At 42.3% G+C, this 25445-nt stretch overlaps 1 protein-coding gene and 1 long non-coding RNA gene across 2 annotated transcripts; one reads left to right on the forward strand and one right to left on the reverse strand.

Moving 5' to 3' along the window:
* The first annotated feature begins 758 nt into the window (after window positions 1–758).
* On the forward strand, window positions 759–16433 carry LOC146965561 (venom prothrombin activator omicarin-C non-catalytic subunit-like). The gene is made up of 18 exons (XM_085765052.1): window positions 759–1034; window positions 1318–1400; window positions 2594–2716; window positions 4059–4271; window positions 4382–4543; window positions 5651–5872; window positions 6265–6430; window positions 7382–7556; window positions 9152–9248; window positions 9346–9551; window positions 10435–10582; window positions 10663–10875; window positions 12048–12735; window positions 12831–12999; window positions 14321–14557; window positions 15281–15497; window positions 15998–16177; window positions 16300–16433. The coding sequence occupies exons 1-18, from the start codon at window positions 877–879 to the stop codon at window positions 16431–16433; spliced, it is 3591 nt and encodes a 1196-aa protein (XP_085621178.1). The 5' UTR covers window positions 759–876.
* Window positions 16434–20424: 3991 nt separating this feature from the next.
* On the reverse strand, window positions 20425–24742 carry LOC146965562 (uncharacterized). The gene is made up of 5 exons (XR_015034657.1): window positions 24548–24742; window positions 23241–23295; window positions 22751–22835; window positions 22397–22487; window positions 20425–20551 (listed from the first exon to the last, which is right to left on the reverse strand). It is a non-coding gene; the product is annotated as an uncharacterized LOC146965562 (long non-coding RNA).
* Between the last annotated feature and the right edge of the window lie 703 nt (window positions 24743–25445).

Genomic DNA, 25445 nt, shown 5'->3' on the forward strand with positions numbered 1-25445 from the left:
GTTATAACTTTAAATAAAGTTGGGGGGGAAAAAATGGCTTCAGATTGTCTGTGATCTCACCTGTGTATCATCATCATCATCATCATCATCTTCATCAACCACGGTCTGGTATGTTTCAGTTTTTGTTTTTTGTTTTTTTTTATAATTAATTCAGTTTTTTTTTTACACTCACGCACTTGAGTTCAGTGACGTAGCAGGCTTAATACACGCAGGGGCGGGGCTAAAAGGGGGGAGTAGGGTAGGGGTGCCAAGGCCCCGCCCACCCCTTAAACTACGTAGATAAGTCAGGAGGAGGAGGTGCGTTATGTGTGACCACAGTCTCTGTATGAAAAGACAAGAAAAAAGACACCAAACCTCACCAACAGACACAACATGGCAAAGAGACACACAAAAAAGATAAAGAGACAAAATAACAACAAAGAAAAGCTAAAGAATTTGCATAATGACAGAACAGAATCACATTGAGACACAAAACTACAGTGAACTTAATAAGACACTTCAAAAAAAGACATAAAATGGCAACAAGGAGAAGCACAACAATAATACTTTATTTATATAGCACGTTTGAAAAACCACACTGGTAGCCAAAGTGCTGTAGCCTACATTGAAACATAAAAATACATTTAAAAATGAAGTTAAAAACATAAAAAACACAAACATAAAACACATTTATAAATAAAATAAAGAAACAAACAAGCTCACGGCAGTTCATTGCCCTGGGACATAATATTTAAGCGCGTGTGTGTGTGTGTGTGTGTGTGTGTGTGTCAGTGACAGATAAAGCACAGAGCCGACCTCTCTGTTGTCAGGTCACACTGTCTCTCTCTTCTTTCACTTGTTGAACTGACCAGTAGCAGCACGGAGTCGATCCCAGCCATGAGGCTCCGTGTCTGGGCAGCTGCAGCTCCGTGGTGCCCCGTCCTGCTGATCGCCCTGATCGTCCCCTATGTCCACGCCAGCCAGCAGACGACGAGCAGAGAGAGACACTTCTACATCGCTGCTGTGGAGATAGACTGGAAATATGACTTACACAGGTGAGGTGGGATATTATATAATGAGAATAAGAAACACAACAGTATTTTGTGATTTTTTTTTCTTGTTAATTTAATTTAAAGAATGAACTTAATGTTGTTTGTGCCTTGAGTTTATCCATGTGTAACTTCGTTGTCAGTCTGTTACTGTTATCTATGAAAGCCTCAATGTTCCTGTTCCTGTTTATTTAGACATTTAGATATCAGCAGGAATACATGTCGTCGTCTCCTTCTTGATATCTAATCCATAGCTCTGTGTTGTTATACATTTATTTTTTTTCTGCAGGTCTGGTCCCACCTATAAGAAAGTGGTCTTTCGGGAGTATGATGAAGGCTTCAAACAGGCCAAGACTCATCCGTCCTGGTTGGGTAAACGCATCCGTCTGTCTGGATCTAATTATGACGAGACATAATGAAACTGTCTCAAGATTCACCCACACTGATATCAGTCTTTATTATATTGTAACATCAGCAGGCTTCTTAAATTTGATTTACTTGTGTCTATCAATAGAATTAAAAGAAAATGGTGCAGTCTTTTTACACAAAGTATAACTCAAGTGACCAAAAAAAGGAATACTCTAAGGCAGAAACATGAAGATAAAGAGCTTTTATCATTCAATAATCTCAATTATCACAAATTTCCTCTAATTTCCAAGTCTTGCATTTGTTATTTGTGGTTTTGCAACAGATTTCTCTGCAGCCTGATTTACGTCCTACCTGGTTATGTGGCAAATAAAACATAGAAGTGCTGTTTAGTGCCAGGAAATGTGCTGTCTAATACAGTCATATCATAGACTGTTATGTTTAGAGATATTGATTTAGAGCAGTAACCTAAAGGAAGCTGAGGACTCTTAACAACTGTCCTACCTGAAAATCTTCTAATTTCCTTCTTATTAGCACCAAATAAATAAGGAACAGTATATGTTACTGTTCCTTATCATTTTCTAAGAAAAAATAAAGTAGACTTTAGAAGAAAGAATAAATATTGAACAAGTATGTACAAGGTAAATTGAAATACATGAGCCACACTGCAAAAACTCAAAATCTTTCCAAGAATATTTGTCTTCTATTCTTGTCAAAATGTCTAGTCAAAACTAATCTCTTTCCACTTAAAATAAGACTCATCACTTAAGATTAACTTGTTTTTAGATCATTTTCATTTGTTTCAAACAAATTTTCACTTCTGCCAGTGAAAGCACGTTTTTTGTGCTTGTAATAAGAAAGAAAAACCTTCTCCAGTATCAGATTTTTCTACTTATTTCAAGTGAAAATAGACTTGAAAGAAGTAAAAAAGTGTCTAAAAACTAGAGACTTTTTATTTGATGAGTCTTATTTTAAGTAGAATGAGATTTGTTTTGACTAAAAATGACATTTTAACTAGAAATAAGACAAATATTCTTGGTAAGATTTTGAGTTTTTGCAGTGCATTGACGACATATCATTAGCTAGTTATTGAAAGTCCGTGAATCAGCACTAACACAGAGAGACAGTGTTGATGAGTCACTGTGAAGTGTTGTTTCTTTGTTCTGTAGCCTGAGTGTGTGTGTTTTGTGTCTGTGCAGGTCTGCTGGGCCCCACGCTGAGGGCCCAGGAGGGCGAGAGCATCGTCGTCACCTTCAGGAACATGGCTCCCGGGGCGTACAGCATCCACCCGCACGGCGTCGCTTACGGGAAAGAGTCAGAGGGTGGGTGAGTGGGTGTGTGATCGGGAAGTTACTCACTCTAATAATTTACACAAGATTGGCCAACACAACAAACAAGTTTTGTTTGTCTTCTTCTGAAACATTAACCAGGACAAGACGATTATCAGCCTTTATTATGGCTTACGGCCATACTTTTGTTTTGTACATTTGTTCATGCATGTTAGGTTAATTGACTCTATGTGACTCTAAATTGCCCATAGGTGTGAATGAGAGTGTGAATGGTTGATGTTAGCCCTGCGATAGACTGGCGACCTGTCCAGGGTCTCGCCCGAAGTTTAATATATGAGGCAGACCTTCACCGTTGGCAATCTCGCCGTTTATTTTTCACATGGACTGACCTGGCAGAGGGATCAACAATACAGTCAGTCCAGTTCTCCCTCTCACACACACACACACACACGCACACACACACACACACACACACACACACACGGCTGAAATGTGTCAAATGAAAAGAAAGTGTAGGTTAGCTAACACGTGTAGCCCTAGCCATTTTGTAAACAAAAATAAGAGAAAAACACCAACGTGAGACTTGAGAGCCCTGGAAAATGAATGAATGAAAGGACAATTATCAAAGTGGACGGTACTGAAGTCGTCGCTGCTAAGCTCCCGGAAATCCCCGTCTGTCCGTCTGCCCTTGTTTTAAAATGAAAGAACATCTCACAGGAAACTCTTCATTAACTCTTCATTAGAGCTGTCACAGATTTAGTTAATTATTAGTTATTTAGTTCCCGACGACCATTAAAGCAGAAGTAAGCGATCCAGTCGTTTTGGCTAATGCTGCGTTCCAGGCAGGCTTTTGAAACAGCTTCAAGTCACAACTTACGACTTTGTAGCGTTTCAGGCAACCCACTTGTGTTTTTCCGACCTGTTTTACCTGTGAAAGTCACTATAACGGCCACTCGTAACTTCTGACCCGTGAACTCGTACCAGATTGAACTGGTATGACTTCACAGGTCGGAAAAACACGAGTTACGAGTTTCCTTGAACGCACCATAACAGTCCTCGTCGCTACGTCACCACATTCACGGCGTTCCTTGGCTGCACACACAGCCCTGCATGCCGTTCTCTCTCCTCATTGGATAAAAACTGTAGGATACGATAAATGTTTTCTCCTCGGCTCAGAGCAGAGCAGAGTGACTGACAGACCCGTGTTTCAGACCAAACACTCTATGTAAGTGATTGCTGTCGGAAGATATAACTATTTAAGACTTATATTAACACAAATATATCACTTACTTCTGCTTTAATAAAGTCAACAGTCTCCTGCACAGTCAGAAGAATTTATATTGATTTGACTTTTTCTTTTTGTGTGTGTGTGCAGGAGCCAACTACTTTGACAACACGACACAGAAAGAGAAAGAGGACGACATCGTGCAGGCGAATGAGCAGCACGTCTACACCTGGGAGGTGACGCCAGATGTTTCTCCACAGGCCGACGACCCCAGCTGCCTCACCTACACCTACATCTCCCACGGCGACGTGGTGGAGGACTACAACTCCGGCCTCATCGGGACGCTGCTCATCTGCAAACCTGGTGAGCAGTGACACCTGGATGATGAGTCCTCACTTTGGTTTTGAGTGGGGAAAAAGTGAAATCGTCAATCCTTTATCCTTTTTTTTTGTTTTGTTTTGTTTTGTTTTCAGGAAGTTTGGACGAGTCGGGGCAGCAGGTCGGCATCCACCACGAGTTCGTCTTCCTCTTCGGGGTGTTTGATGAGAAAGAGAGCAGGTACAATACGAGCAGCGACGCCTTGGACGACCACGTCAAGTACACCATCAACGGATACACGAAGGGGTCGCTACCTGGTCAGTCAGTTCATTCCTCTGTGTCCTATTTACATTTAAATCAAACCAAGTCGGCCAATCAGAAGAGAAGAGGCTCTGAAACTCTCTTTTGATTGACTGACTGTTTTCTAAAGTGATCCAGCTGAGCAGGCTAAGCAGATTTCAAAATAAAAGATCAGAGAAAAGAAATATAGGTGGGCGGGGCTTAGGGTGACTGCTTAGTTGTGACATCACAAAGTGACAGGAAGTCCTGACGGCTGGTTTTAAGGCTCAGTTTCTGAATACAGGCTGTGTACATTTCTCTGTGGACTGAGGCTTTGATACTTTCACAGTATTAATATAGAACCTAGAGCTGCTTTATAATCACACTACACATGGACATCTACCTTTATACTGTATGGAGCTTTAACACAAACATCTACCTTTATACTGTATGGAGCTTTAACACAAACATCTACCTTTATACCGTATGGAGCTTTAATACAAACATCTACCTTTATACTGTATGGAGTTTTAACACAAACATCTACCTTTATACCGTATGGAGCTTTAACACAAACATCTACCTTTATACTGTATGGAGCTTTACACAAACATCTAATACTGTATAAATAAACAACTTCAAAACAACTTCACTTGTGATACTTTAACATTGTGTTCTGCTTCTTCTTTTCTCACACTCCTGCTGCGTATGTACAGATGCATGGCAGTCACCATAGTTGGTGTAATAACATTCATTTCAAACCTTTATTTATTCAGGGAAGCCAATTGAGAGCAGGCTCTTTTTTACAATGACGCCCTGATTACAGAGATAGAACAAGCAGCAAGCATAAATACAAAAACAAAACACAATTATAAACAAGTACACAGTATGATCATCAAGTGTCAGAAATTAAAGATACATTGCGCAGACACAAGGAAAAAACAACATATAATTGAAGGTCTCAGCATCAGGAAAAGCAAGTAGCTACACTCAATATGAAAGACAAGGTCTAAAAGACTCCTGAAGGACTCCACTGAAATATACTGTTTCAGTTTTAGATTCACCAGATGTCTTGTGTAAACTGTATAGATGAAATCGACAAAGTGATGGACAGTCTCCTTCTCCTCCTCCTCCTCTCTGTCCAGATGTGAAGTTGTGCGCTCACGCCCCTGTGACCCTGCACCTGGTGGGCATGAGCTCCGAGCCTCAGGTTTTCTCTGTGCATCTGAATGGACACGTGCTGGAGCACATGGGACACAAAGTGTCGTCCGTGGGTCTGATCAGCGGCTCCACCGCCACCGCCACCGTGGCGACCGTCTACAGAGGCCGCTGGCTGCTCTCCTCATACACCAACAAACACATGGAGGGTACACTGCTTTCTAGTCAAAATCATCAAAAAGCAGCTTGTTTTTAGACACTTTTTACTTTTTTCAAGCAAATGTTCTTTCTTATTACAAGCATAAAAAACTTGCTTTCACTGGCAGATTTTTCTACTTATTTCAATTGAAAATTAGTTTGAAACAAGTGAAAACTGTCTAAAAACAAGTTAATTTTTAGGTGATGAGTCTTATTTTAAGTGGAAAGAGACTAGTTTAGACTAAAATTGAGACATTTTGACAAGAAATAAGACAAATATTCTTGGAAAGATTTTGAGTTTTTGCAATGTAGGAGCTTCTCTCATCCAACATCCATCCATCATATAGTAGATTTCACCACCAGCACAACCACATCTGAATGTTTTTTTTTCTTGCTCTTGCAGTCGGCCTGCACGGCTTCGTGGATGTGGAGAAGTGCGATGCCTTCAAAGCGCCGGTACGCCGGATGACTATTGAGCAAAAGCGACAGAGCCGGGAGTGGAAGTACTACATAGCAGCAGAGGAGGTTGTCTGGGACTACGCACCCAACGCGCCTGATCATGTTGATGAGTAAGCAGCATGAAAACTAATCAGACGTCTCTCTGTGGCAAAACCAGCTTATTCTTTGTGTTAATGATTCATTAATGGAGCTGTTGCAGATGCTTCATTCATTACTACAGCGTTTTAAATGAGACGACTAATTGCTCTGTTTGCTGTGAAGCTGTGACTGACATGACAGTGTTGCATATTATATAATAGTTTTGTTAAAATACTTACTTATTAATACTTACAAAATCCAAAGAGAGCATCACAACCAGTGTAGAACAGCAGAGTAAAAAACGTTATGAACACATTTCTGTCAGCAGTACACTGCAAAAACTCAAAATCTTACCAACAATATTTGTCTTATTTCTAGTCAAAATGTCATTTCTAGTCCAAACAAATCTCATTATACCAAAATTAAGACTCATCACATACAAAGTAGCTTGTTTTTAGACACTTTTTACTTCTTTCAAGCATATTTTCTTTTGAAATAAGTAGAAAAATCTGATAGTGGAGCAAGTTTTTCTTTCTTATTACAAGCACAAAAAACTTGCTTTCACTGGCAGATTTTTCTACTTATTTCAAGTGAAAATTAGTTTGAAACAAGTGAAAATTATCTAAAAACAAGTGAGACACGATGAGTCTTATTTGAAGTGAAAATAGATTAGTTTTGACTAGAAATTAGACATTTTGACAAGAAATAAGACAAATAATCTTGGAAAGATTTTGAGTTTTTGCAGTGTAGAAGGAGAGGGCAATTTCTTTGCTTTGATAGGAAATGTCTGGTGACACCTGGTCTCAAGCTTTGACCTTTGACCTCTATATGCATACTTATATCAGAGATGTAATTGGGGACAGCTTTAAAACTCAGCAATAAAACTTTGAAATCAATTAGAAATCTAATGAACGAAGGGAAGCAGCAGAGTCGTGTGACTGCACCATCCATGTGTCAAACCTCTTCTCATCTGTTTCTTGTAGGGACTTCAGGCTCCAGTATTTGAAACAGTCGTCGACACGCATCGGTCGTAGGTACAAGAAGGCGGTGTACACGATGTACAGCAACGAGTCGTTCACTGAGAAGATTGAGCAGAGGAAGAAGGAGCTGGGCATCCTGGGCCCGGTGATCAGAGCGCAAATCAGAGACCGTATCACGGTGAGATCATCACACTTGTCTCAAATCAGTTCTGTCAAAAACGCTTCACTGTGTAAATGCTAATTTAAAGGAGAATTCCGGTCATTTTTGACCGCTAAATCGTTGTCCTGATGGTCACCCAGTGTTGGAAGCAAAAAACGCAACTAAAATTGATGCAGGCAAACCGGAGTTACACCATGGCTAGACGGCGCTAGGGATAGGGACAACGCTAACCTATGGGGGCAATTCTTTCAACCACAACAAACACTCAAAAAACAATCAAATATCTATGGTACATGACTCGAATCCTTATGACACACTACTGAACCCATAAACTGTACAGTATAAACCAGTATAAACAGTATAAAAGTTACAAAAATAAACGGTCAGAGATATTTTGGACATTACCACTGCACTGCTCGACCGTTTATTTTTGTAAAGAAATCATCACAACAAATAAAAAGTGTTTGTTTCTGTGGCGGGGAGAGCAGGCGCTCTGCGATCGGATAGTAATGTCTTTCCAGGATGTTTCAGAGTTCGGCTATCTGAGGTGAGTGACTACATGCAAAAACACCAAGTTTATACCGGTTTATACTGTACAGTTTATGAGTTCAGTGGTGTGTCATAAGGATTCGAGTCATGTAGGCTACCATAGATATTTGATTGTTTTTTGAGTGTTTGTTGTGGTTGAAAAAATTGCCCCCATACTAGCGCCGGGTAGCCATGGTCTAACTCCGGTTTGCCTGCATCAATTTTAGTCGCGTTTTTTGCTCCCCCCAACACCGGGTGACCATCAGGACAACGATTTAGGGGTCAAAAATGACCGGAATTCTCCTTTAAATTCGTATTCTGATCACCTGCTTCAGCTTCATCTGCTACGTCTTAGTTCTGACTGATGCATCCACCTTAAAAGCATGTACGTAGCTATTTAGACATTATTCTGCACCAGGCTGCTGTGAAGTTGGACATTTCTCACATGAGAATCTGTGGGTAGCCTACTCACTCCAGTGGCCGTTGGCTGAACTGCAGCTTTTGGCATTTGTAGTGTTGGTTAATTTTTCAGCACTGGAGTTTTCTGTTCGGTTCGTCTGCTGTTCAACTGCGTGTGAATGTAAACGCTGATTAAAGCTGCAAGTCTGCACTTTAAAGGGATAGTAGCATTTTTTTTAAAGTGGGGTTGTATGATCTACAAATAGTACTTTAATTGCAGTAGAAGACTTTCTGCACTCCTCCCGTTAGCAACACCAGCCCATAGCCCTGCCCAGAGATTTACAAGCGTTTTTCCTGCACTTTGAGGGGCTGGAAAAAAATATATTATAGCGAACAATGGAACTGTGTTTTTTTTTCAGGTAAAACTTCTTTTAGGCCGCGAAAATAGGCCGTTTCTTTGGGTCTGTTCACAACACTGTATGTTGTAAATCTCTGGGCAGGGCTATGGGCTGGCGTTGCTAACGGGAGGAGTGCAGAGACTCTTCTACTGCAATTAAAGTACTTAGGGGCTAGATCATACAACCCCACTTTAAAAAAATGCTACTATCCCTTTAATCGTTGGCGTTACAGATGCATGGCTGTGATCACTACTGTGTGTCCTCACACGTCCTCCTGTCCTTTCACAGATTGTGTTCAAGAACATGGCTTCCAGGCCCTACAGTATCTATCCACATGGACTGACGATAGAGAAGTTAGATGAGGGAGCCAATTACCCAGAAGGAGGTACAAATGGTGTTCAGCACTTATTATACTGCATTTTCCTAACTGGTTTGATAATCTGAAATGGTACATACAGTTTATCTGATGATGTGTTTGCCAGGAAACCAGTCTCATGCCGTTCAGCCGGGTGAGACACACACCTACATATGGAGAGTGCTGGAAGAGGATCAGCCTTTAGGAGGAGACCATCGATGTCTGACCCGGATGTACCACAGCGCAGTGGACACACCGAGAGACATCGCCTCAGGACTGATTGGAACGCTCCTCATCTGCAAGAACAACTCTCTCAACGTCAGAAACGTGCAGGTAAAGAGCAGCAGCTTGGTTCTGTTTGTTGATTGGTTGGTCCAGATGGAAATATATCAATATATATTTGATGGGCTTTCATGACATTAGTTGGCTACCACCATGAGGTTCATGTTTTGAAGCTAACTCATGAGATTCCTTACAACCTCAGCTGTGTTAAGATAAAGAACTGCAGCTTAGTTGGCATGTTAGCCTGCTCAGAGCTGCTAGCTGGGTCACCATTGTTGATTTTACAGATTAAAGCATGAAGCCTACATTTTTTTCTACAATTTTGTGGTGATGAAAGATGTCGATAGCGCTAATAAGGCAGTAAAACAAAGACTAGCCATCTACATTGATTGTATATTAAACTTTTAAAGGTGTACAGAAATGGCCGTTTGTCCTGTTTGTCGCGCCGAGTTGTCACGAGCTGCAACACGAGTTTACCCGAGTAAGGAAAACAAATTTGATTGGTCGTTATCGAGCGGGCGGGATATTCAAAGCTTGGGGCGAGACCGAGCTCCGTGTGTGTGTGCGTGTCTCAGACGTTTGAATGACGGATTACGGATCCAATATCAGTGGCTGGTGAATCGTGTACAGGCTGACGTATAATCCGTGCGCCTGCATTATCCAATGCGAAAAAAAAACTACACTAAAATACACACTTTCATCCCAGATTTACTCAAAAATAGAATTTTACACAAAGTTTGGCCTACATCGTCTGATAGATGAGTTATTACACTAATTTTATGACCCAGAGTGGGCTTAAATTCAATTTTCTTTTCTGTACACCTTTAAGACATGTTTATGGCTATTGAGTCTAGGTGTTGAAAGACAAAATAAAGTCAAATTTAAAAGTGGATTCATATCAATGGATGAATCAAGGGCTTTTGTTTGTGTACAGATTAGAGCTGACAAGGAGCAGCATGCCATGTTTGCTGTGTTTGATGAAAACAAGAGCTGGTACCTGGATTACAACATCGGCCATTACTGTGATCGAACCAAAGTCAACAAAGGGGACCCGGACTTTTATAAATCCAACGTCATGCACAGTAAGTTTTATCATAATCTGAGTGAAGCTAACAACAGCCGATCAGTCCAAAAGATAATATTTCTGTCCATGTCTTCACAGCGATTAATGGTCACGTGTTTGAGAGCACTCCAGTCTTAGGCTTCTGCAACGGGGAGGATGCAACATGGCACGTGTCGAGCGTCGGAGCACAGGACTACATCCAGACGGCTACGTTCTACGGTCATCCATTTGAGCTGAATGAGCGGTTTGAGGACTATCTCAGCCTCTACCCCATGACTGGAGAAAGCATAATTATGACCATGTCCAACATTGGTCAGTCAGGACTTACTATACCTTTTTATGTCAGATTGCGCATCTCTCAACATATGTAAAATTTAGCTGTGCTTAAAGGAGAATTCCGGTCATTTTTTTACCCCTTAATCGTTGTCCTGATGGTCACCCAGTGTTGGGGGGAGCAAAAAACGTGACTAAAATTGATGCAGGCAAACGGGAGTTACACCATGGCTACCCGGCGCTAGGGATAGCGACAACGCTAAAGTATGGGGGCAATTCTTTCAACCACAACAAACACTCAGAAAACAATCAAATATCTATGGTACATGACTCGAATCCTTATGACACACCACTGAACTCATAAACTGTACAGTATAAACCGGTATAAACAGTATAAACTTTGTGTTTTTGCATGTAATCACTCACCTCAGATAGCCGAACTCTGACACGTCCTGGAAAGACATTACTATCTGATCACAGAGCGCCTGCTCTCCCCGCCACAGAAACTAACACTTTTTCCTCGTTGTGATGATTTCTTTACAAAAATAAACGGTCGGAGATATTTTTGACATTACCACTGCACTGCTCGACGATTTATTTTTGGACAACGATTTAGGGGTCAAAAATGACCGGAATTCTCCTTAAGGCCTTGTGTGATGAGACTAGAGAAACTATCAAGCCACAATTTTTAAACCATTTTTGGCATTACACCTCTCTACCTCTCTTCCCTTCTGCACCTCTCCCACCCTGCCCGCAATCTAAGGTCGAGTGCATTCATCAACCTCTCCATCCCCAAAGTCCGCACCATCTTCGGACGCAGTGCCTTCCGGTTCGCTGCAGCCTTTGACTGGAACACCCTACAAAACACCCTTAAGCTTTCTGTCTTCACCTCTCTCTCTGTCTTCAAACAAAATCTGCTACAGGTCACAGTCGACTCCTGCACTTGCTGAACAGGCATTCTTGTCATGCCCTACTGATTGACTGTTTTGTTGTATTGTATTGTATTTTTCTAAGTGTAATTTATATAACCTTGTTTTCACTTTTAGCACTCCCCTCCCCCTTAAAGAGCTTCTAGCTCTTCTCAGGCTGCACTTGAAAATAAGAATTTTGTTCTTAATTTGCTTGCCTGGGTAAATAAAGGTTAAATAAAAATAAATAAACTTGAGCGTGTTTTTAAAGGTCTGTTATGGATGATTTTTCTCTCCAACCAGGTGTCTGGCTCCTAGCTTCCCTGAATTCCCATGAGACAACCAAAGGAATGCGGCTAAAGTTTCAGGATGTCGAGTGCTATCGTGACTACGAGTATGAGTACGAAGATACAAGCAATCCCTTTAATGCCTGGAGTCCTGACAGTTTTGTAGACCTTGAGAAGAAGAAGAAGAGAGAAGAGAGCAAGAAGAAAGGACCAGAACCAGAACTGATAAACAAGACGTCCGTGTCAGAGGAACCAGGATTTTACACAGCAATGTTTGAACAAGAATTAGGTCTCGGGTCTCTAAAGAACCAGACTGAGGAACTCTCTTTTCTAGACTACGATGCTGTCGCTGTGGCTGACGGGGATACGACTAACACCAAGAACTTCACTAAGCAGAAGATTAACAATGGCACCATTGTTTCACAACCAAAAACACTGAATGAGACTGAGTACGAAGCAACCCCTGCAGCAACCTCCAAAGCATACCCTGAATCAACGCCATACAGTGGTCATGAAGACATCAAGAACCACACCTTATATGAGTGGGTGACCCACAAAGACCCATACAGCGGTCATGAAGACATCAAGAACCTCAACTTAGATGAGACCACCAAATACTATTTAAAGGTCTCAGGCCAGAAAGCAAAGATCTACTTCATTGCTGCTGAGGAGGTGCAGTGGGACTATGCAGGCAATGGACAGAGGTGAGCTCAGAGGTTGTGGTAAGAGTTGCTCATGTGACCTTTTCTTACCTGCAAGTAAAAATGTAAAAATAATGTTGTGTTACTTACTGCCACAGGAGGCAAGACAAGTTGCCACTGAGCAGCAGAGAAACCTCATTCACCAAGGTGGTTTTCCGGAGATACACAGACAGCAGCTTCGGCACACCCGACGTCCGTGGAGAGTTGGCTGAGCATCTCGGCATCCTGGGACCTGTCATCAAAGCAGAGGTTGGACAAAACATCTTGGTAAGTCAGATAATCTGCTGTCACTTTCAACAACCTTTGCATGTAAAGCCAGGAACACACCGGCCCGACAGTCGTGCGTCGTCGGGTCCTCGTCTGTTTGGTGAGTTCCTCTCTGTCGGGGAGCGTCGGAAGCCGTCGGGTCTCGTCTGGGCCGATTCAACATGCTCAAGGTTCGGCCACACTATCTCCAACCAATTCGCGGAGCATCGCTTCATTCCCATTGAGAATACATTGGGTCGCAGCACAGGGTATGCCAGCATGCTCTGCGCGGCGACGGCGACGCCCGACGGCGCCACCCAATGTATTCTCAATGGGAGCGACACGATGCTCTGCGATTTGGTCGGAGATAGTGTGGCCGCACCTTCAGTCGGGGCTCGTCGGCCGTCGGGAGAGTAGACTCGTCGGGTACTCTGATTGGCTGTGTGCTAGCTATGGCGATTCTGATTGGCGGTGCCCTAAGCGAATCAGCGCTGTGTGTGTGTGTGTGTGTGTGTGAGGGACGGAAGTGACCACAGTAAAATATATGGTGTCCTAGCCTGTCCTACAGTAAAAATGGTACACAAAATAAAAAGAGGAGTAAAGCAATATTTTAAGCGGCAATATATATTTAAGCATCAAAGATGTTCAATCAAACCCACATAGTTTGAAACAACGTTCAAAACACACACAGCTAGTGTCACAACTAAGCATACTGTATAAAGTCCGCTAGCTTAATGCTAACGTATAATGTAAAACACCATAGACGGGCTAACAGAAATCCACAATCTGTGGAAGCCGCGACCGGGGACCAGGGCAGCGGCTGTCACAGCGGCAGCAGCCGCTCTGCTGAGCTGATCTGCCGGGGCAGAGCTCCAACCTCATCCCGGGGGATCCCGCACGCTTTTAGAGGTTTACCGCTGGCTGGTTAAATTCTTTTTAGGAGATTAATGTTGGTCTCATTGATGAAATTTAACAACTGTGGCAGTGGCATTAGTTTGTTTGAATGAAAAGTGAGCAGGACTGCCTCTGGGCTACGTACTGAAATCACCACATTTACGTAAATAAATAAATGTTTTACAATGAACCGATCAGTCTAAATTTTATTTTGTTAAGTCAACATGGTTACTGTACATAGCAAAGATTATTACCACTTTATGACTTAAAATTGGTCTGCATTTCTATGGGAGTCCTCGCCACTCAATCGCTCTGGTCGGCTGTCGTCGGGGCGGTGTGTTTCACTGTTTCCTTTCTCCCGACTGTGGCCGACGAGAGGCGTCGGCGTCGGGTCGCGTCGGGGCGGTGTGTTCCTGGTTTTACTCTCAGAAATGAACTGTTTTTTTAGGTGACATTCAGGAACAAGGCCAACCGGCCGTACTCCATTCACCCTAACGGGGTCATGTACGCCAAGCAGACAGAGGGTCTGTCCTATGAGGATGGCTCCAAGTATTGGTACAAATATGACAACGAGGTCCAGCCCAACACCACCTTCACATACTTATGGAAGGTCACTGACAAGGCTGGGCCAACGTCAGAGGAGTCGGACTGTCGCACCTGGGCCTACTACTCAGGTGTTAATCCTGTGAGTACTTGACACTAAATATGAGTTTAGTTTGGCAAGGAATGAAGAAATGCAGCTCATGAACAGTGATGGGAGTAATGGCGTTACTAATGGTGCTACTTTTTTCAGTAATGACTCACGATGAATCAAAAAACGTTACTGTTTCCCCCGTTATAACACTGTTGACTTGACTCAAGAAGTCCCGTCACAAAATAATACACCCGTTATTAAAGTGTACGTTATATAGGCTACACTTTTATTTCAGTCTCTCCATTCTGAATTTAAATCTGTGACTCTGGCACCCTCTTAGTGGCAGCTTCTAGAAGATAGTGTATGCGCTCAAACTAGAGACCGTTGCTTTAGGAGCTTTAAAGGGATAGTAGCATTTTTTTAAAAGTGGGGTTGTATGATCTACAAATAGCCCCTAAGTATTTAAATTGCAGTAGAAGACTCTCTGCACTCCTCCCGTTAGCAACGCCAGCCCATAGCCCTGCCCAGAGATCTGTCTGGGGTCTGTTCACAACACTGTATGTTGTAAATCTCTGGGCAGGGCTATTATGGGCAGGTGTTGCTAACGGGAGGAGTGCAGAGAGTCTTCTACTGCAATTAAAGTACTTAGGGGCTATTTGTAGATCATACAACCCCATTTTTAAAAAATGCTACTATCCCTTTAAATTAAGATTGAATTGTCTATGGTTATATGAAGCAAAGGTAATAAGACCTGGTCCTTGCTCTGTATTTTAGGAGAGGGACATCCACTCTGGGTTGATTGGGCCTCTGCTGGTGTGTCGGGAGGGAACCCTGAACAAAAGCATGTCAGACATGAGGGAGTTCATGCTGCTTTTCATGACCTTCGACGAGTCCCAGAGCTGGTACTACCAACAGAACCGCGAGTTCATTCAGAGGAAAACACGACTAAGAAACCTGGGTCATATCCTCAAGGAGAACCTCAAGTTTCACTGTAAGGGATTATTATGTGTTATACGTGGTAACTGCCGATTAGATTAAAGGGATAGTTCATCCAAAACTCAAATTGCACTCATTATCTACTCACCCTCATGTGGACTAAGGGCTGGGAGAAGTTTCAGAGTCCTCCGTGGCTTCTCTGAGTTACAGGGGGTCTCGGCGTAGCAGTGCATGTCCATATGACGGTTGCAAATGGATACCAACTGTCTTCGTAACAAAAAGACACACCAAAAAACATCGTATGTAATGTCCGTCTTGTATTGAAGCCCCGAAATGCGAAATTGTTCTGAAAAAAATTGAATAAGTCTATATTTCAAGCTTGTTTGCAGCGGAAGCTCCTCTTCCTGGTCCGTCCAAATCCCGCGCGATTTGCGCCGGTGTCAGTGCGATTTTTGACGCCGGCGCAAATCGCAGTAGATAATGAGTGCAATTTGAGTTTTGGGTGAACTATCCCTTTAAATACGATATTGATAATATGTCATGTTTTCTCTGTAGCCATCAATGGCAAAATATTCAACCTGACGGGCCTGAGGATGTACACCAACCAGCTGGCCCGCTGGCATCTCATCAACATGGGTTCTCCTAACGACTTTCAGAGTGTCCACTTCCACGGTCAGACGTTCATCCACAAGCACGGCAAGAGCTACAGACAGGCCGTCTTCCCTATGCTGCCCGGTTAGCACCATTATTCTTGTTTGTGAACTGAATGCAGAATAACCTCTGTTAGCTTAGCTCCTTGCTCTAATGCCGATGATGATGTTCCAAGTTGTTTACTGGTCCAAAACTGTCTTTTTCAGGGAGCTTTGCCACTCTGGAGATGTATCCGTCCAGACCAGGCCTGTGGCAGCTGGAGACAGAAGTCGGTTCCAACCAGCAGAAGGGCATGCAGACCCTCTTCCTGGTTCTGGATAATGGTATAAATATTTCATGAGTTTGTCAAATTGTTTTTCAGGTTGAATTGATTCTAGTGGCAAAGGTCAAAATATGTGGTGGTCACAAATAAAGTAAAGTTTGGGAATAAATGCCCCAACACAGGATGTGACTTTTAGTAGAAAACCTCTGCAACTTTGACCCCTTTGCTTCTTCTGCCAACTCAACAAACAACAATGAACCAAAAGCGCCCCCTTGTGGATTAAATAAAACACAGTCTGATTACAAAATAAGACACATCACAAGTAGAAATGTAGGTAGTGTGATTAAAGGGATAGTTCACCCAAAATTCAAATTTCACTCATTATCTACTCCAGTGGCTCTCAACTGGTGGGTCGGGACCCAAAAGGGGGTCGCGGACCCGTTCTGGATGGGTGGATGGACAGCTGGGCAAAAAAGTAAATAATATTTAATGCACATCTGATGTTGGACATGTCTTTTATTTTGAAAAATAACTTATATTGAAAGGCACGCGTCACATGAACACATGCAGTTGTAATGCTCCTCCTCAGCTTCTTATTAATGTGGCCTGAATGCAGTGGATCTTGTTTTGTTTTGTGGGTCTTTATTTTGTGCAATTTGATATTTATTCACTTTTGTGAATATGCTCTGAATGCAGAGATGCATTACAAGTCAAATATATCGTTTTGTTGGTCTCCATTTTGTACAGTTTGATATTCTTTATTCACTTCCGTACATGCAGGTGTCATGGTCCTCCTCAGTTTCATTCATGTGCCCTGAAATGCACTTTGCTCAATAAAGAGAAAAATGAGTTTTTAAAGGCTTTAAAAAAAATTCTTGGGTTTGAATTCTGTAAAAGTGGGTCGCGACTTAATGACCATGGGAAAATGTGGGTCCCAGAGTGAGACTAGTTGAGAACCCCTGAGTTAGGCTACTCTTTAAGTTTTTGTGTTTTTCTGTGATTCTAAGGAGCCACTGTGAGAACTGAGTGACCGGTGCCAACAGAAGAAAGACATCATGTGAAGTTATGGAGCTGTGATGATGATGAAACCAGAAAACCTCTGATGAGAACAGACCAACTGTTTGTTGGTCATTATTCAATGTCCACATTGGACTATGAAAATAGCTGCTTCAAAATCTTCACTGTCAATTTTATGTTCACCCTAAAAAGTGTGAGGTCAGATGTTTTATTCAGACTATGATTGTTATCATTGAAAATGTAATAATAAAGAAAGTTACTGTGATTAAATTGTAGTAGCCTATTTCTTTTACATATTTACCATAACCTAATGGCCAATGTAAATGTGACACTTTGGTGAATTATTGTTTTCAGTATCATAGATTAGTTGACAAGAAACATCAGGAAAGCACAAGAGATATTCATCTCTGGATGCTTTATTATCATTTCAAGGAGGGTAACATTAAACATTTGTATTTTTCTTGTGTGTAATGAAAGCATACATAGAAATAGTCCTGGAAGTTTTTCCTGAATTTATTATTGATTACAGCAGTGTGTCTGGGCCTTCATGTTACTGTACAGATCTGGCCCATTAAAAATCAGTAAATAACTTCATTTCATGTTTAAACTGAACTAATTTTAGCATTTTACAGCACTGAAAACATTTTATAAGCTGTGGATGATGTAAAAGTGAGCCATACTGTCAAAAGACAAGCTTGTATTATATTAGCTGAATTTCCATTTTGGTAACCTGCAAATAATATGTGCATTACAGACAACCCTTTTAACACTAAAACATGAACATCAAATGCCTGGATGTAAACCCAATTGTCCAACATTATAAGCTACTTCTCCCCTGGATTGCACTTCTTCAAAATGCAATATTTTCATATTTCCAGTGGATGCATTAACTGCCATTTGTGTATACAGTATTGGTATGGTATTTCTTAAAAAAGGGGCGTGAGGCATATGTTCAAAGACGGTTTATAAACCAAGACCTTTCATGACGAGTCAGCTTCCTGTATGCATGTCACGTGGGCTTCGGCACGGCCACGCCCCTTTAGAGAGACCAGAGGCAGTTTGGAGTGTATTGATTCCTATGGGACAATTTAATGTGAACACCGATTATGATCGGGCCTTTCTCCCCACGGTCACTGAAGCAAATTTTGGACTCATTTTTCACAAGCCACATCTCTTCTGAACAGTTTGACACCAAAATGGTAATTTTCAGACGGAGAGATCCGGAGAAAATCCACTTTGTTCAAGACCTGTCTCTGTCTCTACGACACACTCTCGCGAGATTTGGCACAGATCTCCTAGGCAACGTCAAACAAACGGCCGCGAACTCCCGTGAAAATGATTTAAATTATTTTTGGCATGCTAAATATTACTGTTAGTAGTGTAAATATTTTATGTTATCATAAGAAAATATAAATATCTCACTTTCATCTACCTAAAAATTGTATAAATCCACACACACGTTCACAGACGAGGTGGGGTGACGGTTGGCCACGCCCATTTAGAGAGACAGGAAGTGTATACCATTTCATATCATTGGAGCAGCCGCTCATGGAGTATCTTTCCATTTATTGAATATCTTTGATATGTTCATTTATACGCCTTTACGTCATCGACATGCGGCCGGCAATCCAGAGAAATTTCGCAAAGCTGCCACATTGAATCACGGTCAATGCAACTAATCCGGTTCGTCAAAATAAAAGCACAAATGAAACCCAAATGAATGCGGACGGAAACACACGTTTCAGAGCAAAGTTCTATTAACACAACGTCTTTTTAATGTGCAGATTTTTTACATTCTTTATTTAAATGTATGCAAAAACCAAATACACTAAAGACAAAACACATCAACCAAGGAACAATTCGTGTCTCAGCAAACATGCAAACCCAATTGAAGATCTATACTTCACAAATGGACATTCCACAAAAAATTGGGGGGTTTCTCATGTTGGGGCTTCAATACAAGAGGGACATTACAGACGAGCACTATGGAGGTATTTGGATGTTTTTTGGTGTGTCTTTTTGTTATGAAGAAAAGTGGTATTTGCAACCGTCATATGGACATGCAATGCTGCACAGAGCCCCGCTGTAACTCAGAGAAGGCACGGAGGACATTTCAATTTTGAGTGAACTATCCCTTTAATTGTCTCCTTCTGTAGTTTTATTGTCTGTTGGTTTCTGTTTGGATACGTTCCAATTTGTGTGCTGATTTTTGTGTTTCTTGTGTTTTCCTGCTTTCATGAATTATGTTCCCTATGTCTTTGTTGTTCATTTTAACTCATTGAGTGCCGCGCTCCTTTCCAAAGTTTTAGTCAAGTGTACCGGCAAATTAGACCATATTTGACTTTTTATTTTAGAGCCATAGTGTATTCTATATTATTGCCACCAACACATACTGTCCCACATAGCAAAAGGAGTCCGCCGCGGATGTAGCGCGGCTTCCGGAACGGACCCGCGAAACGGACCCGTATCGGAGTCCACTTGCTCTCTGTGACGGATCCGCAACGAAGGCGGATCGCGGACCCGTCCTGGATCCGCGCTGCATCCGGTCCGCATCCGCGATTTAAATCATACCTCCGCGGCGGGTCCGTTCAGGGCCCGCAAATCCGCCGCGGATCCGCAACGGACTCATAATAACCCTCTGGCCCGGATCCGTTTGGGACCCGCAACGGACTTATAAATTACCTCTGGCCCGGGTCCGTTCGGGACACGCAAATCCGCCGCGGATCCGAAACGGACGCAAAAAAAACCTCTGGCCCGGGTCCGTTTTGGACCCGTTCATCATTTTCAAAATCTCCATAAAATAGCTTAAACTAAAACTATAACTATGCCTAGCCTAGACTTCTACACCAAGCTTAAATCTGCATTGCCTTGCATTTTTAACCCAACACTATTGTCAATATACAGAAAAGGTTGAAGTCAAGACATCAATTAACTGTACAAAATGAGGCTACAACTTCAATGAAATGTGAAGCTAAAATATCAGAAAATGAATAACTGGTGAACGACAAGAAGTTCAATACAAATATTGTTTATTCTTTTAAAGTACATGCTACTGGGGTTCTCGCGTGGATGGAGGCGGGACACGTCTCCTCGCTGCACAATCTGCCGCAAGGTGGATGGCGTGTTTGGTCACCTCGTCATCTGTGGCTGACCTGTCACTGTATTTTTTCTTACAGCACCTGTAATCAAACAGACAGATATATAGGGAGTCAAGGTCATACCATGTTTAATTTCGAGCAAAAAGAAAAAAAGACATCAAACGTTAAAAAAAACAAAAAAAAACAGCTGATCGCTTATGTGACAGGGTGAGGGTAAATAAACACAGCTGATGTGAGCGCAGACCTGTCAAAATGCCCTGTCCTGCGTCAGGTGTAACTTAATATGAACGTGGCTCAAAGCGCCTCTCACGGTGACCAAGCTCAGATAAATACATTGGATCAGCTGTAGTTTATCGCGTGTCCTCCCGCATAAAGCCGCAATATACCGGAGCTCCTAAAAAAAAAAAAAAAAAAACGCTACGTGCGGTGGAGCTAAAAACAGCTGAGTTCTCCTCTACTACAGCTGAACAGCCGACATGTGGTCAAGACGTACAGAGACCTGTCACAGTGTCACCTAAACTTCAACCTCAGACTGTCTGCTTCTCAGATGATCACACAGGGAGAGCATGAATGTGTGATGAGTTGTGTTACAGAGTCCTGTATCAATGTTTAGGCTTATTCGTCAGTGCTTTATGTTGTCATGATAATTAATAGGCCTATATGCTGAGAAATAAGATTGTAAATAAAACAAATCCTACAGGGAAGACCAATTTATGTTTAACGAATCAAATATTGTTTTGGTCATAGTAACTGATAATAAATAGGCTATGTTTAATTCTCTCTTTCACACTTTGAGAGTTTGCGGTGCTGACGAATGTAGTCCGGTTAGTTGGCTGGGGTCACGAAAATAAAGCGTTTTACTTCTCAAAACAATATGCGTTCAAAAGAGTGATACATTTGCATCACAAAACCGTTGTCCACAAAAAAGTCTGACCTCACAATCGCTTGCTGCTATTTTCTCTCCCTCCGTATCACTGCGCGCTGCCGCCTCTAGACGGCTGTGCGTGTTTCCATCAGCTGTTTCATGGAGTTTATTGCTCGGATAGTTCACGTAATCTGATTATGACACAAGTGATGAAGCCATCCCTTGTTTTAGCACAGAGCCAAGGGGAGACCTTTATGAACCTGATGTGATGCTGAACCTCATCAGATGGAGTTAGAATGGGCAGACACAGAGAGGAGGGACAGGGAAGCAACAAGCTGAAGTTAGACCACAGCTGCAGCTGTGACAGACAGGGTGACCGGGTGATGATCAGTAATGCAGCGCAGTCTGTGATGGAAGATCAGCCCGACAAATGTACACACACTATCAGGACGATTATTTTTTCTTGCCGTTATAAAATAGCGAGTCTACACACCAGCCACGTCCACTCTGTTAGCTGGCTCAGCTGACCGGTGGTCAGATGGTGGTTAGATCTTCACATGTTGAACAAAGTGCATCCAAACGCCAGGCTAAAGAAAGAGCGAGGATCCTCTGACAGCTGCAGGTGAGCTACACGTCAGCTGGCTGCAGAGGAGTGCTGTTCTTTTTTTTTTTTCCAGCAGCACCATCCTTGGAGGTGATGCACGCTGTCTGTATATTTGTTGGTCTGATCTTCCACCATGGACTGCGCTGCAACGATCACTCTTCTCTGCTCTAACCTCTTTCCTACAGTCTATGGAACTCCATCTGATGAGGTTCAGCATCACATCAGGTTCATAAAGCTCTCCCTTTAGCTCTGTGCTAAAACAAGGGTATAGATAGATATCAAAAGACCCGAACTATCCCTTTAATGAAAAATAAACACACACTTTGATATTAAGAGCACTACCATATTATCCTACAACTTAGCTGACTGTAAAGTAATTACAATGAGTAGATGTTTTAAAGTTTATATAAAATACGAAAGATAACATCTCAACATACTAAACCTAAGTAATACTTACCACATACTCTCAATAGATTCTCCGGGTCCTCATTCAGGTAAACGCAGAGGGTCTTTAGGACGCATTCTCTTCCCAGATCCACGTCATCATCCTACGGCAGAAAAGCAGAGGAGAAGTTGTGTTGTTTGAGTTCATGTCTGTGAAAATTCTCATTTGTCCTGGTAAAAGGCATTTTTGTCTTGAAGACAATCAGTTGTTACACCCCCAACCCAGAGAATATATTTACTTCATCCATTGGTGCAATGATGCCCCCTATTTCTTTTTCATTACTGAGTAATTGTTTAAAAATAATATACATAAATGAAAAAAAAAACAATAAACTCAGAAAACAACAACTGATTTAGTAATACTCACCACTACTGCAGAGCCTTTGACACAGCACCCTGAGACATGTCAAATATTGCACAGCAACTGAACACCCTTTACACTGCCACATTCACTAGAGAAAGAAAGACAAATGGAAATTGGTTTAGTTTGTGGTGCCATATTATTTTGTGTTGTAATGAAGACTGATTATTAGACATATCTCTCCAAAATAGTTTCAACAAAAAAAATGAACATTAGAATCTTAAAGGCAATAGGACTTGCAGTAATTATCTTTACTCACAATATTAAAAAAGGAATAATATCATAAAAGAAGGCCAGACAACAAATGTAGCCTACAGGGACATCGATCTGCATCACCTGTTACAACAGAGCTGCGCAAAAGAGAAAAAGTGATCGCCCCCGAGAGCATTGTAATCATATCGGTTAACAAGCGTTGGTTATCATCAGTCAGAAAAAAAATTCAAAATGTGCATCCCGAAAACCAACAAAAGCAATTGAATAGTAGGCTAATACTCACCACTACACAGCAGCACCCAGAGACATGTCAAATATTGGCATAGCTGGAGGATTATCTGCACAGTAAAAATAGAAAAAATGTTGAAAAAAAGTCAAGTATGTGGGTGTGTAGACAACATAAACTCAAGGCAGGACATAGAAGACACAAAATAGCTAACTTTAGTTGACTTAAGCTTAGCAAAAATGACAGCCCTCACTATTTTAAAAAAAAAAGTTTAAAAAAAAAGAAAAGCTGTGTGCCCGCCCCTCCTCCCCAGCGAATTAAACATAGCCTATTTATGACCAAAACAATATCTGATTATATTTGATTCATTAAACACAAATTATTGGTCTTTCCTGCTTGATTTACAATTTTATCTTGTTTCTCAGCATATATTAATCATCATAAAGCACTGACAAGCTTAAACATTAATATTGCCAGTGTGCATGGCATGTGTGAGTGTGTTTGTACTGCTGCTGTAACTTGTGAATTTCCCCTTCGTGGGATGAATAAAGGCAGAGGGAGTGCTGTTGTACTGTATATCAGCACGGGTGTGCGGCCTCGTGCCTACGACCGAATCACACCCGTGCTGATATACAGTACAACAGCGCCGTTAGCCGCTCGGCTAGCGAAAAGTCACGGAGAATTACGACATGAGGAGCAAAGAGAGGCTTAAAAAAGTCATTCTAAACTCCGTAACGTTGGAGTTGGTTGCCCTCTTCATAAACATTACGGTGTTTTTTATTTTTTAAATAAAAGCCGAGCGGCTAACTAGCCGTTAGCGGCTAACTAGCCGGCTAACTAGCCGCTAACGGCTAGTTAGTTTTAAAGAAAAGAAAATAATTATTTAAAAAAAAAACACCGTAATGTGTATGAAGAGGGCGACTCGTAATTACTGGGAGTCGGAACACCGGGCATAGCCTACTTAAATCGAGGAAATGGGAGGTCGAGGTCGGAGAAATAGCAGCTAAGTTACATAAGTTACCGCTAGCATAGGCTAACGTTACACAGCATAACAGCTGCGATACATTAAAACAGATAACCATAACGTTACCAAATAACAATGTGTGTTTTTTTTAGTCACACAACCACAACATATTCTCCCGAAATTGCTATCCCATTTTAAAACAAAATAGCTACAGACGTGCATCATCACATCTCAGCTAGAAGCTAACCTAGCCTGTTGCACAAAACTACGTAAGTTCTAACAGTGCTAATATCAAACAACGTCATTACAAGCATTAATATACATGACGATTAAAAACACAAAGGCCAATGTTTAACGTTACTGTGAATGTCGCAATACATCAATAAATCAATAAACTTACTAGAGGCTTCAGCACAACCGTGTCCCAGCAAAGAAAGATGACTCCTCTAGTCTCGGCTCGGTGTGGACTACTGTGTTCGACCGTTACAGTAAAGGCGCGTCCGTGTCCACACGTCCGACACGGGTCCGTTCGGGATCCGCTGTTTGACGGTAGAATAACGGCTCTGCCTGGAGGCGGGGCTGATCCTCTAGGCGGCGCCCAAACGAATGTGACAGTCACGCGGGTTTGGTGACTTGAATGCGGATCCGCGTCGGAGTCTCCTGCTGTGTGGGGTGGCTCATTTGAAAGGTTTAACTTTATCCTTCAAATGGCCACAAACCGTTTGTTTCTACGTGCCTCCGTTCCTGAGAAAAGTCAAGCTAAACATGGCTGGGTTTCACCAAAATCCCTCCTTTTTTTCTAGAAAAGGAGATAGAGCGTCTTTTATGAAAGGTGCGCTGTTTGTGCCTGTCGCTCTTCAGACACTCGCATTTCTGGATCAAAGGGCTCGTATAAGATAAATATACACAACAATTGTTGTTCTATTCACAAAACCACCATCGGGGGCGGGGGGGGGCGCCACTAAACAACAATAACACAGACGCACCGTGCCGTGTCACAGCCTCTCGCCGCGGAACGTGAGGCTCTGCCGGCCACAGCGGCTCGCGAACACCGGTCCCGCCGGTGGTCGCGGTCCCTCTGTGGTACGGGTCGGTGGTGCCGGTCTGCTTTGGTCCAGAGACCATCAGATTTTACCGCGGGAGGACTTTGGGGAGGACACGGTGTTGCTCCAGATGAAGACCGGGCGGGACAGTGGGCTGAGAGCTTCCTGTTTCAGCTCCGAGCTGCTGCAGCCTCGCGGGTGAGAGCAGAGCAGCTGCTGCATCCACATGCAGAACTCCGTTTGCAGAAGCTGAGT

Source organism: Trachurus japonicus, chromosome 21 (assembly GCF_045865225.1).
Source record: "Trachurus japonicus isolate A0001 chromosome 21, Traja_1.0".
Taxonomy (NCBI): Eukaryota; Metazoa; Chordata; class Actinopteri; order Carangiformes; family Carangidae; genus Trachurus; species Trachurus japonicus.